Source organism: Lepisosteus oculatus, chromosome 23 (genome assembly GCF_040954835.1).
Source record: "Lepisosteus oculatus isolate fLepOcu1 chromosome 23, fLepOcu1.hap2, whole genome shotgun sequence".
In the NCBI taxonomy this organism is placed as follows: domain Eukaryota; kingdom Metazoa; phylum Chordata; class Actinopteri; order Semionotiformes; family Lepisosteidae; genus Lepisosteus; species Lepisosteus oculatus.
The window spans coordinates 15480307-15498095 of NC_090718.1; the positions used below are offsets into that span (position 1 = coordinate 15480307).

At 54.3% G+C, this 17789-nt stretch overlaps 1 protein-coding gene across 7 annotated transcripts in view; it reads right to left on the reverse strand.

Annotated features, from left to right (window-relative positions):
• The window catches only part of sik2a (salt-inducible kinase 2a), a 50347-nt gene that overhangs the window by 31764 nt on the left and 794 nt on the right, over window positions 1–17789 (reverse strand). For 3 of the 7 annotated variants that reach the window (XR_011183304.1, XM_069182951.1, XM_069182950.1), the window contains exons 2-3: window positions 6325–6441; window positions 3606–3669 (exon numbers count right to left, since the gene is read on the reverse strand). Coding sequence is in view for 6 of the 7 variants with exons in the window: in XM_069182951.1 (XP_069039052.1) it covers window positions 3606–3669; window positions 6325–6441 (181 nt within the window). In the remaining variant the exon portion in view is untranslated. Of the gene's footprint in view, window positions 1–3605; window positions 3670–6324; window positions 6442–7763; window positions 7833–15276; window positions 15488–15545; window positions 16023–17789 lie in introns of those variants that run through there. The other 4 variants (XM_069182955.1, XM_069182952.1, XM_069182954.1 and 1 more) reach the window with 4 other exon arrangements.

Consider the following 17789-nt stretch of genomic DNA (forward strand, 5'->3'; position numbering starts at 1 on the left):
AAACCCACTTCCCCATCGTGTCTTACACTGAAATATCCCAGCGCATTTCTCTCTTTCTTGAACACTGCGCCGGTCACAATCATGAAATATTTCCTGCATTTACACGGCTCTGTTAGGGTCAGAGTGCCTTACACACAGGAAGGGACTCGGTTCATCCATCCCAGAAGTACAGTCCCACCTGACGCTGCACACAGAGGTCAGGGGCGGACTGAAAAACTACCCTATCAGCTGGAAACTTAATAACATAGCACCTAACACTTAAGGCATTCCCCTATTCTAAAAGATACGTAGATTGCATTACCTGTGAGAAACACCGTCTTGCAAGTACAATAAAATAACTGAAAATAAAAATGAAACACTTCAAACTGAGGACTGTTATGTAAAGCCTTGATCTTTATCACACTTGAAACCGATGTGTTTTGCAGGAGATTTCTAGCAGCACGTTAAAACGGTCCGAGCCCTTGCGTAGATAGTGCTGAGCTACTAATTGTTTTTCCTGCTTAGGGCCACAAAACGATTCTCAGAAACTCGCATTTCACCACATGAAAAGCATGATGCAGCGTAAAACACTCTTTTGCTGAAGGCCTTGAGAAAACGGCAGAATCTTCCCCACGTGGGCTTCACCGCACTGTGCAGCACTGTAATGATTCCCCATTACACTCCCCTTCAGTCCAGCTTCAGGCCACACAGCCCTGCCCTTTTAAAATGAGCACCTCCGCTCTCCTGAGACCCCTGATTGACCGCTGTGCCCTGGCTGGGGAGGGGAGGGGAAGGGCAGGCTGGTCAACTGACCCGCTACCCAGCTTCAGCCACCCCGCCTGGAAAGACCATCACGGCCAACTCGCCCTGCTGCAGGGCCGGAGGGGGCTGTGCATGAAGGCCTGCCTGTGCATGAAGGCTGCTGTAATTTCACGCATGCCAACCGCCCATCGGCCTCTCCTGCCCGTCAGTCCAGTCGCACACGGCCCACGAGCTGCGGCCACCTCCAGTATCCCAGCATGGGTCGGCCTGCGCCTGGGACACAAACCTGCCAGCGAGGAACTGGAAGTAACACTAATGTAGAGAAAGGAGAAGAAGGAACAGAAGGCTCTGCTCTTGGCACTAAAACGTAGTGCAAGTCGCTGTCGAGCAGTAATGGGCTGATTGCAAACCCGAATCTTTTCTTCCTTTCTTCCCTGGGCCGAATAGGCGCTTCCTGACCCAAAGAGACAGAAAAAAAGAGCCAGACGACTCAAAGGGCCGTGGGGAGAGCAGTGCTGGCAGTCTCTCTGCGACATGCCTGCGGGCAGCCCGACAGTGTCCCCGCCAATGAATGCAGCGCCACAGTAGGGCGCCCCCTACAGGGCTGGCGTGGCCCAGGCAGCAGTGTGGGACTGCCGCACGTGCTCATCAGCAAGGGGAAGGTGGCTCGCTCTGGAACGGCCGAGACGCTCACGCGCCCGGAAGCGGACCTCGACCTGCACGCCGCGGGCTGCGTGTCCGATCAGAACCCTCCCGGCCAGCCTGACTCGGGCCTTGACAACGCCAGGCTGCCAAGGCGGCTGCGGACCCAGCATCCCTGACGCGGTGCCTCTGAAACCCCCGGGCTGCCCATCGCGAGCACAGTCGCCTGCACTTGTCCGAGCGCCGGGCAGAGCGCCGTCGCGCCCGACTGCCAGTGGCCGCCCACTGGGAGCTCGGCTCTGGCCCACGAACAGCAGCCCGCAGCAGCTGGTTACCGGGGCGACCGGGCCGCCGGCGATCCTGCCCTGAGGCCTGACGCGCGGCCCGTCCTGCAAAGCTCTGCCTTTCCACCCGGCGTTCACCCTGCGTGCTGTCGTTTTCTTTTCCGCTCTCTCACTCCGTGCGGAGGCAGCTGGCTCTCCCTCTCGCACGACGCTGCCTGAGGGCCAACTGGTTTCAAAATAACCCTGTTTCTAGGTGTGCGCGTGGCGGCGGCCTGGCAGACGGGGAGGCCAAGAGCCCAGGAGACATTTTTGTGCTGGGGAAAGCGCTTTCGTCTGCCTGCAGCCCTTCCCTGCTGGAAATGGGAACGTCGGAAGGAGTCGTCCAACGGGCCAGGAGCACAGCCTTCTTTCTGCCCCTCGTGCTGCCATTATTTCCCCTCCTTTCTCTCACTTCTCTCCCGTTCTGCTCCACCACTCTGGGCCACAAGACTGCTGCGGCATTTGGCAGGGTCCTGCGAGGGGAGGGCGCCACCGTCGCTGGCAGTGACCCCCGCACGACCCCGCCAGAGGCAAAGTGAAATCGGCTCCTGCCAGGGGTCCGTCCCCTCCTGCCCGGGGGATCTGGCTTCTCCCTGCGAGCTCTGCTTTCTGCGCCGATGCCCTGCTGTGCACCCCCCCGAAACGAGAGCCCTCAACACAGGCAGCCCAGCTGGGACATGTGTGGCCCTTCACACCATACACAAGGCGTTGCCATGGCCGCCCACTGCTGGCTACACCCCCGCGAGAGGCAGCGTCGGTCAGCGTCAGAGGGGCAAAGAGCAGATGGAGTCGCCTGCTCCAGCGCCAGACTGGGAACCTGAGCCAGGTGTGCCTCTCAGCCGGGCCTGGATAGCGGAAACAAGACAGTTCCGACCTGGCACCCCTCACGCCTCTCGCTCCGATTTCCAGCATTTCCTGATTGACAGCCAGCAGCTGTATCACCCTGCAGCTCCCAGCTGGCAGCCCCACTGGAGCCCAGCAGTGAGAGCCTGGCCAGTACCTGGATGGGAGACTCCTGGGAGAGCTGAGGCTGCAGCTGGAAGAGGTGTTAGTGGGGCCAGTAGGGGGCGCTCACCCTGCGGTCTGTGTGGGTCCTAATGCCCCAATATAGTGACGGGGACACTTCACTGTAAACAGGCGCCATCCTTCGGCTGAGATGTCAAACTGAGGTCCTGACTCTCTGTGGTCATGAACAATCCCAGGGCATTTCTTGAATAGAGTTGGGGTGTTACCCCGGTGTCCTGGCCAAATTTCCCCCTGGGCTTTACCAGTCATGGCCTCTTAATAATGCCCATCTCTGAACTGGGTTCAACACTCTGCTCTCCTCCCCACTGAAACCAGGAGGGGCTTTGCACTGGTGGGGGTGGAGGGGATCCCCATTAGCTGTAAAGAGCTTTGAGCGGAGTGTCCAGAAAAAAAGCTATATAAGTGTGAGTATTTCCATCACCAGTAGTATCAATGTGGGATTTCCTCAGATTTTTCTGTTCCATCCTAAATAAACAAACACAGCTTCTTCTTAATGCACGAATTTAAAACCTTTCCGCAGTGCCCTTCAGATCTGTTAGTCTCTCAGGATGAGAGAGCAGTGTGACAATTTTCAATCAGCCTCGTTCCACCTCTGTCTGGCGAAACAAAGCCACCTTTTGCCCTACACACCGCAGCCCCGGCCTCGCTCAAGTCCCCCGGAAATCTCATCAGCAGCACCAACGGCAGCGCGATTCATCCCTGATCCTGGTCCTGCAGGACCCGCAGATACTCCAGCCCGGCCTCACCACGAGACCAGAGCCACACTGCGCTAAAACCGCGATCCAGCCAGGGGAAAAGCACCCCAATCACAGGGGAGAACCCCTGCCGGCACCTGACAAGGGCCACTCAGCGGGAAGCCTGCCGGAGACTCACCGAAAATCTCGCCGTTCTTGGCGTACTCCGTCACCAGGTACAGCATGTTCTTGGTTTCCATCACCTGCCGGGGAGAGAAGAACAAACTCGCGGTCAGACGTCAACAGTGAACTCAGGGTCCAGCCGTTCCAGCTGGTTTAAATCCTGCTGGGGGTGTGGTGGGGGGGGGAGACTGGTGACCCCAGCTTATTCTGCAGACATGACAGGAAGGACAGATCTGCCCCCCAGCCCACCCACAGCAGGACACCTGTGACTGACAGCGGCTCAGCACCACACTCGAGCACAGGAGGGGGAAGACACTGACCAGCAACAGAGAGGGAGACGGAGTGGATATCTGCTTTCGGGCCTGGAGGAGAGAGCCTGTGCTCCCAGCTGTCTCCTGCCCTGCCCGGGGTGCACGGGGCCCAAAGAGGGGCTCCGGAGACAGAGCCAGCGAACCCCAACCTTGCTCTGTGAGCCTGTTGTGCAAACTGGAGCTCGGACAGAGGCAGGTCGCTTAGTGGGTCCTGTGCACCCCGATCTCCTGCCAGGGCCAAATGAGTTTCTACTGAACATACAACAGGACGCCTCCAGAAAAAAACCCCCACCTGAACCCCGTCCTAGTGAGCAGCCCAGAGCAGCATACGGACAGATCATCTGGTTTATTGTGTGGTAAGAGCAAGGAGTCGCTATGAATTCTGAGGAGGGACTGAGGAAGAGCGGGATCTATTTTTTTATTCCTGTCCTGGTCTCGTCACTCGGAGGCTCTGCGAGCTCCAGAGCCCACCTGTTCCCCTCCTCCTTCTCCAGCTCGCGCTGGGGGGGATAATGGTGCGGGAGCCCAGGGAGGCAGGGAGGCAGGGCGCCGTAACTCTCCCGCCTGCTCAGCTTGTCAAGAGACACCAGAACACATCAAGCAGAGAGCAGAGAGCCTCGGCACACAAAAGCCTCTCCTCTATTAATACCCCTTGTCTGCCATTTTCACAAAAGACCTGTTAACTCTGTAGGCGGCTGTAAAAACACACCTACAGTTCTATTAGCTGCTCCCTGCCAAATCCAGAATAGCAACAGAGCTGTTATTTTTAAAGACATCTGTCTTTCACAGAAACTTCTCTCGCGCCGCTTCCACTCACAGATCGGCCGGAGTGAAAACAGGCTTTATTTGCCTCCAACAGCATGGAGATCTCTTCATTCCTCGTTTCGCGTTCTTCAACTCTCGTGCCCCGCGGGCATAAACGGGAGGAAGTCCTTCAGTCTGGCTGGTACAAGGATCTTGAAAGAAACCAGGGTAACATCTCCAACTACAGTACATGGCTGGGTAGCTTGTTCCAGACTCCCACAACTCTTTGTGTAAAGGCGTGCCTCATGCTCTTGGGATGTTCTGTAACACAGTGACCGCAAGTGCCCGAAATGCTATGCTTTTGATCCTTTATCCTACCATTTTATCTGCCTGCTTTATTGCTTCCTCAGATTACCTAGAAGATGAAGATGATGTGTCACCCCAGCCCGCCAGCCAGCGTTCAGACCTCTGCGCTCTGCTCACCCACATGAACTCTTGTACTTTGTCCCCGCAGGCAAACGTTTGGAACCAAACAGAATCGTCTCATGCAAATCCTGCCTGATCGGAGATAAAACTCTTTCGAATGCTGGGAACTCAGTGGAGTTGGAATCTGGCTCTGTCTGATCTGACCTAGGGGCAAAGGTACATCTTCCTACTACAGTTAGCACAGAGCTCCAGATGGTGCTAAACAAGCACAGTGCAAACCCATGAGACTGCCCTCAGACTGGACCGCAGAAGAACCAGGACCGGCGCACATAACGGCACTGATCCGGAGTGCCCTAGTTAAAGCACGAGTTAGTGTGCAGGCAGAGCTGTTCTTATGTCTTCAGTGTTATATGCATTGTACTGCTAGCACAAATAGCACCACGGTTGTAGAGAACAACATTAACAGGGCAGCCCAGTTCCATGGTGTGCTCAAGTGCTTTGCAGTTGCATTCTGCTGAGGGTTCGACAAAACCTGAATCAGTTTTTTAAGCGCTTTTATGATTCTGGAGCAGGGCGAAAAAAAAAGAGCTTTTATTCTTCCTGCGTTGTCTTGGGCTTTTTTTTCAACAATAGAACAAGACTTCTAAGGAACATGGAGTGAATTCTGGGGGGGCTAGGCCTGAGACGTAGCGACTGCAGTTCTGGGGGGGGCTGTGAGGAGAACGGGCTGGGGTGATGTCTGCGCCCGGGAGCCGCGCGGGCCTGTGCCGTGTTTATGAGATCCTGAAAGGAAATGACTAACTGACCCGTGGAGCTGAACGCTTGAGCTGTTGGAAATAATGATACGGTCTGATTACACAGCGCGCTCTGGATGAGCTCCTCCGAGTTGTGTAATGAGTGAGCAGCTCCTCGCATTCCCGGTGACTAGAATGACCTACAGCCTTATGTAACGTGGTGAAGTCATCCCAGCCCCGCGGGAATTCTCCAAACCGTTGCACAGAGAACATCTTTCGGAGGCGAGAGTCCAGCAGCCCAAATCAGGCTCCTCCGCTGCCACTCTACAGTTTCCTTATCGATTTCTTTTATTGCTTCAGATTTTTTTTTTTTTACGGAAGCGCTAGATCTCTCTGGCCAGGGAGAAGAGAAAGGTAGCACAGGGCTCCCCTCCACTGCGGCGAACAAACAGAGGCAACGAAGAGCGCAAAGCATGGTGGTCCACTCTGGGGGTCGTTTAGTAAAGGGGTTATTAATTACCTGGTACAGCTTGATGATGTGTGGGTGGTCGAGGATCTTCATGATCTGCACCTCCCTGTAGATCTTCTCCAGGTTGACCGAATCCAGCTGGGACTTGTCAATGATCTTGATGGCCACCTGCGGGGGCAAGCAGGGGTGCATGAGAGGCCCACCGTCGCAGGGGAGGAAGAGGCGCCGGCTGGTCACTTCGGATTGATAAAGGGTGGCTTGTTTTTATCCCGATTTAGACTTATTTAGATTATTTTTCGCTTGGTTTTTAATACCCCCCTAATTTCGAATCGTCAACTCCCCACCGGCTGGGCTCACCGCTGCCCTGGCCCTGGCGCCAGCGGTGGGGGATGTGAACGCCAGTCACACGCATTCGAGATTCAGAGGAGAAGCTTCTCCATCCCAGCTTTCATCTCCCCAATCCCAGCTTTCCCCTTCCCTGTCCGAGCTTTCACCTGCCCCATCCCAGCTTTCACCTGCCCCAGCCCGACTCTTCACTTTCCCAATCCCAGCTTTCCCCTTCCCTGCCCGAGCTTTCACCTGCCCGATCCCAGCCTTCACCCTCCGAGCCTGAGCTCCTCCCTGCTGCAGGCAAGAGCCCTCGAGCCGGTCGAGGGAGGAATGAGGTTCAGCGATCTGCACGAACGCATGTCTCCATCTCTCCCGAGAGCCGGAGGCGTGGGAGGTGAGGGGGACTGCAGACAGAGCCAAGGGGGCGATAGAGAGACTGTGAAGGGGTTAACAGCTCCAGCCTCCCAGCTGACATCATCGCTGGCAACAAACAGCATCAACAGAGTGCAATGCTGTCGCTGCAGAAGTGCCCCATCAGGCCTTTTTTTAATTGGTGCTTTTCCTGAGAAACACTGAAGAGCCGTTATCATACAGGAAGCCAGAGAGCAGACACTACAGCAATAAAAAACAAGTTCCATTCTCGGGAACTTTTTCAAGGGGAAGGAACTGTAGAGAAATTAAAATTGTCAATTACAGTATATTTAAAAAAACTCCTAATGAAATCAATTCCACCGAAGAGGGAGAAGTATTCAGGAAAAAGAGAGAGAGAGAGGACAGCTATCTCTTCTTCAGGAAACACTCTGTATGACGAAAGACATTTCCAGGACACATTTCAAAAACTGTCTGGCTCCAATGCAAAATCTGCTCCACTTCTTTCAAGCTCTGACTAAAATGCAATATGAAAAATACATCAGAATTGCATTTTTTCCCCAAATGTGCTGCGAGTCCTCCTATGGCCTCCAATTACAAGCTTATACAGCTGCTTTCCCAAGCTAAGCAGAAACTGCTGCACTGGCACAAAGAGCACTCAGAATTCCCCTTGCTGGGCTCCAGCTTTTAAACATCCCACATTCAGCAGCTGTTTACCACTGTTTATTCTTCTGTTCACCGAGCTTTGGAAGCAGCACGTACGCCGATAGGACTGTATACAAACAGCTCACCAGATGAACACTGCCACTGCTGACGGAGCTCAGCTTGGACGATCTCTGCCTGCGGCCTGCTCTGCTGCACAGCGCGTCTCATGAGGGCAGCGTAATTACAGGCTGGCTCATTACGCCATCCCCAGCCAAACGCCTTTAATACCACGAGGCTCTGCCTGGTCGTTTGCAAGGGAACACTTTAATTACTGCTGACCTCAAGGGAGCTCGAGCACCACTTTAATGAGTGTCGCTGGTCAGCTCAGCGGGGAGATTATGACATCCGTCTCCTGATCGGTGCCGATTCCAGGAGACCCTCAGCCCTGACCCTCACGCTGCATCCTGTGCCCCTTGTTCAACCTGGGACAGTACCCCTGATTGGCGCGGGACACCACCCTCTACAGGTGCAGGAAGGAACCTTCTATAGGTGTGGGATAGCACCCCTACAAGGAGCGGGACAGCACCCCTACAAGGTGCAGGACAGGACCCCTATAGGAACGGGACAGGACCCCTGCAGAGCTCCATAGGGATTGTGTTGCAGAGCCCAGCTCTGAAAATTACACACTGTCTGTCCACGCCACATGTATCTTAATGAGAACGGACAGCTGGAAAGCTGATTTGCACATCTTCTAATCTAAAATCAGTAATTAGTGTGGATTAAAAAAAAACACAAACATCACGGACCGGCCTCTGCTCAGGAACACGGGGGTGTTTTTACACTGCCAGGACTCAGGCAGAGGACTCAGACTCCAAGGCGGGCAAAGCAAGGAGCCCAGAAACCCAGGCTGAGCCCCGGTGGCCGTGAGCTGGGAGAACCTCCACAGACAGGTGACCACACTGGACACGTGTCCCAGATTAGACCAAGGTCCTCAGTGTCCTCAAGCGAGGCTGAAAGTAACACGCTGTACTCCACCAGTGCACACCAGAAACATGGGTGTCGAGCTCAAGGTAGTTGAAGAGACGGGGCTCTTCACTTCCGCGCTCAATTACACTCTGGGCCGAGGGTGTGCAGCCTATGTCATGGGTACCAGGACCAGGAGAATGAGCAGGACAGGCCCATCGGCCCGTCAGCTTGCTCCTGGCCGCAAGGTCCAGTTCAGAGGGAAATCTGTGGAATGCTGCTGAAGCGTGGAGGACGAGGATCTGCACTGGATCAGATAAGAGCAGGTCTCCACCTGCTCCACCTGCAAGGGGGGAGGCAGTGCTCATTACAGGAGGCACCAAGTGGCTTTGTTCCCCACATCAGCATCACAGCAGGGAGCAGCCTCCTGCCCCTGATGCCCCTCGCCCCAGTGCCCTTGGACCTCCTGCCCCTGCTGTCCCTCCCCCCAGCACCCTTGGGCCTCCTGCCCCTCGCCCCAGCGCTCTTGGGCCTCCTGCCCCTCCTGCCCCTGCTGCCCCTCGCCCCAGCGCCCTTGGGCCTCCTGCCCCTGCTGCCCCTCGCCCCAGCGCCCTTGGGCCTCCTGCCCCTCGCCCCAGCGCCCTTGGGCCTCCTGCCCCTGCTGCCCCTGCTGCCCCTCCTGCCCCTGCTGCCCCTCGCCCCAGTGCCCTTGGACCTCCTGCCCCTGCTGCCCCTCCCACCAGCACCCTTGGGCCTCCGGCCCTTCGCCCCAGCGCTCTTGGGCCTCCTGCCCCTGCTGCCCCTCGCCCCAGCGCCCTTGGGCCTCCTGCCCCTCGCCCCAGCGCCCTTCGGCCTCCTGCCCCTGCTGCCCCTGCTGCCCCTCGCCCCAGCGCCCTTGGGCCTCCTGCCCCTGCTGCCCCTCCTGCCCCTGCTTCCACTCGCCCCAGCGCCCTTGGGCCTCCTGCCCCTCCCACAGGCCGAGAGCCGGGGAGCTGATAGCAGCCGCTGAGCCCGAGGTGAGCCCTCAGCCAGGAGGAGATTAATGGGCTGAGCGAGATAATCAGGCATTATAACAGTTTCTCGCTGAGAAGGCTGGCGCCTGGGTAACCTTGCAGGAGGTCCGGGGCTGAGCGAGGAGTCTGAGCACGAGGGCCAGTGCCAGAGCCCACCTTACCGCATTGGTGGTGTGCCACGGACGTGCGCGCAAACCGCAGGAGGGGGGAATCCGAAAGGGAGGGCTGGAGCTCGAGGCGGGCCCGGAGAGGGGCGTGGGAGGGATTCTGAACTGAGCCAGGCGCCGTTCGCCGCGAGCTCAGACAGCGCGCGCACACAGGAGTCAGCCACGCCAGGCCCACTCCCAAACCTTCCTCATCTTGAGCCAGCGCGGAGCGAGCGGTAGGCGTATGGGATGCGTTCTCAAGTCACAGGAGCGCTCCGGCGACTCACTGGGAGGAGACTAGCCCGGAGGGGCTCCTCTCCTCCTGCACCGCCGGCCGGGCCTCTCCGGGCTCATTCGTCTCCGCTCTCCCTGCAAACCGGTTCCCCGATAATCCTAAATAAGCACACCGGCCAACTCACACAGAGTCTCCCCTCTCTTCTCGCGTAGGGGGGCACGGTTTCCACGGCAGCAGGATCAGCGGGATCGGCGAGCGCGGCCTCGGGGCGCAGCTCCGTGGGGGAGACCACAGGAGGCCAGAGCACAGTGCAATGAGCTCCACCACTCGGGAGGCCCGTGGCTCAGACCACAGCTGACAGGCCGACAGCTCCCGCGTTCCGCGAGGCCTCCAGACGGGGGGCCCCCCAGTACACACTTCCTGACACTGCCGACTCGCCCGAGGACCTGAGCTAACGCTCACTGGCACGAATGCACAGGGGATCAGAAAGAATCGCGCGTTCGCCTTTCTTCGACAAACGGCAATCAATAAGGGGGAACTGCAAAGCTATTTTTAAATTCTGTGGTTAGAGACAATCAGCGCTGATGAGCGCATTTCAAACCACAATGAAAGTAAAATGTACACAGTCATATGTAAAACCCCCAATTTACATTACAATCAAAATAGATTCAAATTTCCAGGTATGCACAATGCCATGTTCAGAGGCAACAAGACTTCCAGTGATACGAAGCGGCCCCATTACACTGTAAACAAGCAGGCTGGTGCACGTCTCTTTTAATCTGACAGAAATACTGCTATCGACTTCAAGACGATTATGTCGACAAGTACAACTTACATGTTAACTCTGCCTGCAGATCACACTGTGCTAAAATATCTGCTGCACAACCAGTACTTATTCGTTCATATATCCCACTTCATTAGTCATTACAGTGACTAGTGAGCAGGAAGGGCTGCTTCAGCTCAGAAGTTCGAATTCTTGTGAACTGTAGCTTGTGGCGAGACCAGGGCTTTGCAACAACATGGGGAACTTTCACAAAGTTCACGATTTTGTGCTGAATTCAAAAATATTTTTATACCGTCCAGAAATGTATTATGTTACCCAGATTTAATAACCAGTTCGAGAACTATGGACTGCTGTTCCCCTTCAATTGTGACAGAGCTGAGCGATCTGGGCTGTTGGGCTCAGGTCAGACCTCTCTGGTAGCGACGTGTAAACACTCCAGAGACAGAAAATAAACCTGTGAGGAGAAACCGGTGTCAGCTGCTCAGAGCTGATTTCTCTCCCAGTACAACAGAATGGAACAGGACAAAGATCGTCGTCTCCGAGGGAGTTCGATCGGTAAAGTCTGACTGGTGGTCGCGGTGCTGGACTGTTATGCTCACTCTCCAGTTCGGGACTTGAGCCCAGGCCCAACAGGATATGCCGGTAAAATCAATCCAATAAGATCTCAAAGGGGGAACAGCTAGGGTTAAGGAACAAACTAGGAAGGAAAGGGTCAAAACAGCAGATCGGTCCGTCCTCAGATGATGAGCTGCTTTCCTGTATATTAGAAAGATCCTGATTTTCTGAACATGGTTTCCTGCACCCCCTCCTAACCAACATTCCTTATTGCCCCTGGGCACGTGCGCACACATACACACACACAGGCACTCTCACACACAACCACATGCAAACACACACACCTGTGCACACAAACACATGCACACACAGGACACATAAGCGCACACACATACAGCCACACACATGCACGGGAGCCTGCATGCAAACCACACGCACCTGCGTGTGCACATAAACACAAGCTTACAAGCACACATGTGCAGGCACACACACAAGCATGTGGAAACAAGCACGGTCACACAAGCTCACACACACACTAGCTTGCACATGGACGCACGCATACAAACACATGCGTACACGCACGTATGCACAAACTCACACACGCACACGCGCACATAGAGCCCACCATACATTCCGCTGGAGACATACAACTCTGAAACTGCTCTCAAATCAGCACCAGCATTCTTTTCACTGGACAGTTAAACTTAGACTCCTGTGTTCCCACTTTAGAGAAACAAACCACTTCTAAAGACCACAATCCCTCATGCAGGTCTGCTGCAGTACATCTGCATACTCCCTGCTATACTGGAGTCTGATCACACTCATCAGAGGCACACGGCCTTGCTTTGCCACAGTCTGCCATTCCTCTGTGCTATAACACACATGGCCCTGCTCTTGCCTTGGCACATCACAGCGGGCCTGCGGGAGCAGACACCTCCAAGATGGCACCACAGTGGCCTGCCAACAGCTGGACACTCCACGTAGTCGCTTGTAACGGATCCTGAGTGGCCTCCTCCCAGCTGGCGCACATATACAGTGCTGCGCTGCAGTGCACAAAGCCAAGCCCTGGACTGCGGAAAGTGGGTGAGAAATATGTCCACTGGATTACACTGCATAGACACCCCTACAGTAAACTGGAGCTGGCCTCAGCGCGCGCCGGCTTCCTTTCACGGTGCACCTCCAGAAAAAGAAATCGAGATCTCCAGCGCGAACAGATGGTTAAGGTGAAAAAAAATAATGTCTCACTAATGAAAGTCACTAATTTACGGTCTTCCTGGAAGGACTGCAGGCACTCCCACAGCATCCCACCCTGCACAGGTGGAGAAGGGCTTTACTGCAACAGCAGGCTCTGAGGCCCTCAGCTGCAACACTGGATCGCTCTCGGCCACTGGTGCTCCGAGCCAGGTGCCGGCTGGGAAACCAACACCCACAGCACGTCTGGAAAGTGGCCCGAATGGGTACGCGACAACGGGGGAGGACGCAGCTTCGACACGCTCCAGAGTGTTCCAGCTGTGGAAGCTCTCCTGCTGTAGCATGAGGGCAAACCTGCAGCTGCTCGGATGCACTGATGTGAAATACCACCCTGCAGCTGGAGAGGCCCGGAGAAGCTCAACATGCTGCTCAAGAGCAGTCAGGACCGACCCTGCTGTCCAGGCAGGACCCTGCAGTCCAGTTGCCCAGTCACCTCATTAACAGAGCTGTCCGGCACGGTCACAGAGTCACCAGGAAATGCACATCTCCAATTCCACCTCTGCTGCCAATAGGGCTGAGAAAGCTGAGAAATCCGAGTACAAGACACATTTCAGTTTCCACTGAAAAAAAAACATCCTCTATAATCAACAGATACAGTATGTATGATAGCGTGAGCCGTACTATTACAATTGGGTTGCCAAATATTATATTATACTCGAGGATGGACTGATAATGAAAACTGAGAATTACACTGCATGAAGTGCATTATCAGTACAGCACAGGCAACAGGAGCTCTGTCTGTGTGTCTACAGTACAGCACAGGCAACAGGAGCTCCGTCTGTGTGTCTACAGTACAGCACAGGGCAACAGGGGCTCTGTCTGTGTGTCTACAGTACAGCACAAGCAACAGGGGCTCTGTCTGTGTGTCTACAGTACAGCACAGGCAACAGGAGCTCTGTCTGTGTGTCTACAGTACAGCACAGGCAACAGGAGCTCTGTCTGTGTGTCTACAGTACAGCACAGGGCAACAGGAGCTCTGGCTGTGTGTCTACAGTACAGCACAGGCAACAGGAGCTCTGTCTGTGTGTCTACAGTACAGCACAGGCAACAGGAGCTCTGTCTGTGTGTCTACAGTACAGCACAGACAACAGGAGCTCTGTCTGTGTGTCTACAGTACAGCACAGCCAACAGGAGCTCTGTCTGTGTGTCTACAGTACAGCACAGCCAACAGGAGCTCTGTCTGTGTGTCTACAGTACAGCACAGGCAACAGGAGCTCTGTCTGTGTGTCTACAGTACAGCACAGGCAACAGGAGCTCCGTCTGAGTGTCTACAGTACAGCACAGACAACAGGAGCTCCGTCTGTGTGTCTACAGTACAGCACAGGCAACAGGAGCTCTGTCTGTGTGTCTACAGTACAGCACAGGCAACAGGAGCTCTGTCTGTGTGTCTACAGTACAGCACAGGCAACAGGAGCTCTGTGTGTCTACAGTACAGCACAGGCAACAGGAGCTCCGTCTGTGTGTCTACAGTACAGCACAGACAACAGGAGCTCCGTCTGTGTGTCTACAGTACAGCACAGACAACAGGAGCTCCGTCTGTGTGTCTACAGTACAGCACAGGCAACAGGAGCTCCGTCTGTGTGTCTACAGTACAGCACAGCCAACAGGAGCTCTGTCTGTGTGTCTACAGTACAGCACAGGCAACAGGAGCTCTGTCTGTGTGTCTACAGTACAGCACAGGCAACAGGAGCTCCGTCTGTGTGTCTACAGTACAGCACAGGGCAACAGGAGCTCCGTCTGTGTGTCTACAGTACAGCACAGGCAACAGGAGCTCCGTCTGTGTGTCTACAGTACAGCACAGGCAACAGGAGCTCCGTCTGTGTGTCTACAGTACAGCACAGGCAACAGGGGCTCCGTCTGTGTGTCTACAGTACAGCACAGACAACAGGGGCTCCGTCTGTGTGTCTACAGTACAGCACAGGCAACAGGAGCTCTGTCTGTGTGTCTACAGTACAGCACAGGCAACAGGAGCTCTGTCTGTGTGTCTACAGTACAGCACAGGGCAACAGGAGCTCTGTCTGTGTGTCTACAGTACAGCACAGGCAACAGGAGCTCTGTCTGTGTGTCTACAGTACAGCACAGGGCAACAGGGGCTCTGTCTGTGTGTCTACAGTACAGCACAGGCAACAGGGGCTCTGTCTGTGTGTCTACAGTACAGCACAGGCAACAGGAGCTCCGTCTGTGTGTCTACAGTACAGCACAGACAACAGGAGCTCCGTCTGTGTGTCTACAGTACAGCACAGACAACAGGAGCTCCGTCTGTGTGTCTACAGTACAGCACAGGCAACAGGGGCTCCGTCTGTGTGTCTACAGTACAGCACAGGCAACAGGAGCTCTGTCTGTGTGTCTACAGTACAGCACAGGCAACAGGAGCTCTGTCTGTGTGTCTAAAGTACAGCACAGCCAACAGGAGCTCTGTCTGTGTGTCTACAGTACAGCACAGCCAACAGGAGCTCTGTCTGTGTGTCTACAGTACAGCACAGCCAACAGGAGCTCTGTCTGTGTGTCTACAGTACAGCACAGGCAACAGGAGCTCTGTCTGTGTGTCTACAGTACAGCACAGGCAACAGGAGCTCCGTCTGTGTGTCTACAGTACAGCACAGGCAACAGGAGCTCTGTCTGTGTGTCTACAGTACAGCACAGACAACAACAAAGTGTGGTTACCCATCTACCCCAAAGTACAGAACCCCTTCTCTCCTCTCGCTCAGCTACCTCAAAAGGCCTCACTCCCTAACCTCTCCTCTCCACACAGATCCACAGGGACCAGGGACCGCTGACCGACCGTACTGCTCTGGGGAGGGACTGGGTAGAGACAATCACTTCTGTAATCAAGATACTTCAGGGCCGCAAAGCAGGACAGTCACGGTGGGGGCAGCTGTTCTCTCCATAAATATCTGCCAATTTCAGAAAATACCATCGTCACAAACAACCTCTTTTCAAACAATTCTTTAAAACAACTACATAATAATAACGATAATTACCGAACGAATTCCTTGGAAAACCTTTATTTCTCTTCGTTCGCGTGCTTCACAAATTAAGGTTTAACGCAATAAAATAATTTGATCTCATTCCTCGAATAGCCTTTGCATCCTTACAGTGTCTATAGCTGCGCATTAAGCTCTCCACTGGAGGTTATTTATTGGGTTATCAAGAACAAACCCCGCCATTTCAACGCCGGCGGCTTCTCGGCCGTTGTAACGTCGCGGTTGTGACGCAGCGGAGGCGCTACAGGCTGTGGACACTTGTGGGATGAAACACTTCAATCGCGCCAGGTGTCGCGTCAAAAACATATCTCACCGGTTTTTTGCCTGGAACAAAAACAAATCACACCCACATCTCTACCTTTTATCTCAGACGTTAAACCAAGTTTGTGCTCCAGGGAGCCCGGAGGAGCATCCTGACACGGGCGACTGAGCATAATCTTAATCCCGCAAACCTGAAAAAGTCAACAACCTCCGGCTCCACAGGACAGACACTTAACAATCACAGCTCGGCACCGAGCAGGAAAGTCGTCCGTCTCTGGGCAAATTCACGCACCCAACACGGTCATATTTGCCTTCGCCACTCCGGGGGGTTGGGGACCGTCTTTTGGTGAAAGTGTAAGAACGCGTACAAAAAAGGCGATCGCCGCTTGCTCTGGAAAACTCCACACACAAAAAAACCCACCCCGAAACATACAGAAAGCGATGTCTCTTAATTAAAAGCTTACTCCGGTCCTACAGTACATTGCTATCCGGGGACCTTTAACCCCGGCCCTGGGGAACGCTAATGAGCCACGCCGCCAAGAAAGAGCTTCGCCTGGGGGTTGTTAGTGCAGCCAGCAGCACAGGGCACGGAAATTCATTAGCCTAAAGAAGACAGCAATTAATAATCAGATTTGCAGTTGCCCGCTGACACGTGTAACAAGAGTAGTCTTGACATTTGACGTACAACATATAATATTCCTTCAAATTCAGCCATTAATTGCTAATAGTTTACACGAGCTGCATGTTCTGAACAAAAAAGGTTGATAGTCTATTATAGTTATCCGAACTGTAAAAAAAAAAACACTAAGAAGCAATTAAATATCACGCTAATTCGTTTTTATGAATTAAACAGGACTGGACTGAACAGAACTGCTTCTGCTCCTGCTGTATTCAGTATCCCCACTACTGTCTCCTCTCACTGTGTATTCTCATTGTGCATATCTTGTGTATTGTGTCGTCGTCGTTCTGCAAAGGCGCTTTGAGAAGCCACCTGTAAAGGCGCTATATAAATACAGTTCTTTATTATTCCTGGTGTCACGACGGAGTTCTTATTAGGGCGGGTTTGTTATTACCACTGCAGTGATACAATCGGGTTTCAGTGTATTTACTGTATTTTTATCTTCTTTCACGGGAAACTTCAAACACGACCAGTTGTTTCACAGGTGACGACAAACTGTGCGGGGGGCCGGGCAGGCAACCCGGAGCAGCAAAAACAGAACAACAACGATCATTATAACAAGACGAGGAGCGTGAGAAATCACGATACACGTCTTTCAGTGCGACTGTCGGCCGTCTGCGCGCTCTTAGAGGTCTGTTCGGCTTCTCCGGAACACAAACACAAACTTCCAGGGAGACGGAAAACGCGCTTTCTGCCGCCAGTGCCGCTTTATAAGAGGACACCTGCGGCCGGAGCGCTTGTGTGCAGCCGCCCCTGGCACCGCTACTTCCCGCGACACCCCGACAGGAGCCGGGCTGCCCCTGTCAGACTCCCGCCGCCGCCAGCACAGGCGTTGGGGGGACAGAAAATGTGCTTTCTCCCCCTGATATCATTCATGAGCATTATGTAACTCCGTGCTCAGAGTGACCATGCCCCCAAAACCGCGGCTGTTTACATCGCCCTGTCACATTGCATAAGCCGGCGGACCGAGCGCAGCCCTTTTTTTTTCATCTTTGCGAGTTGTCGTGCAAAACCCAGTTACGAATATCCGAGAGTGACCTGCTCCCAGTGCTGAGTCTCCTAGTCTGAAATTAAACTTCACGGTGTGTGTTATTATCATCATCAATGTCTCATTATTTTCACGGCGCTGTGTCGTGACAGTCAAGGGGTGTTGTGTGCAAATGTTCACCAGCCGTGCAACTTCTGCACGGCTGTGCCGCCGACTCTAGAGCCCGGACCGGGGGCTTGCAGCCGCAGGGCAGCTGGCCTCACCCTGCCCTGAACTAACTCCGGGACACTTCCACAGCTTCGGGGCGCCCCGG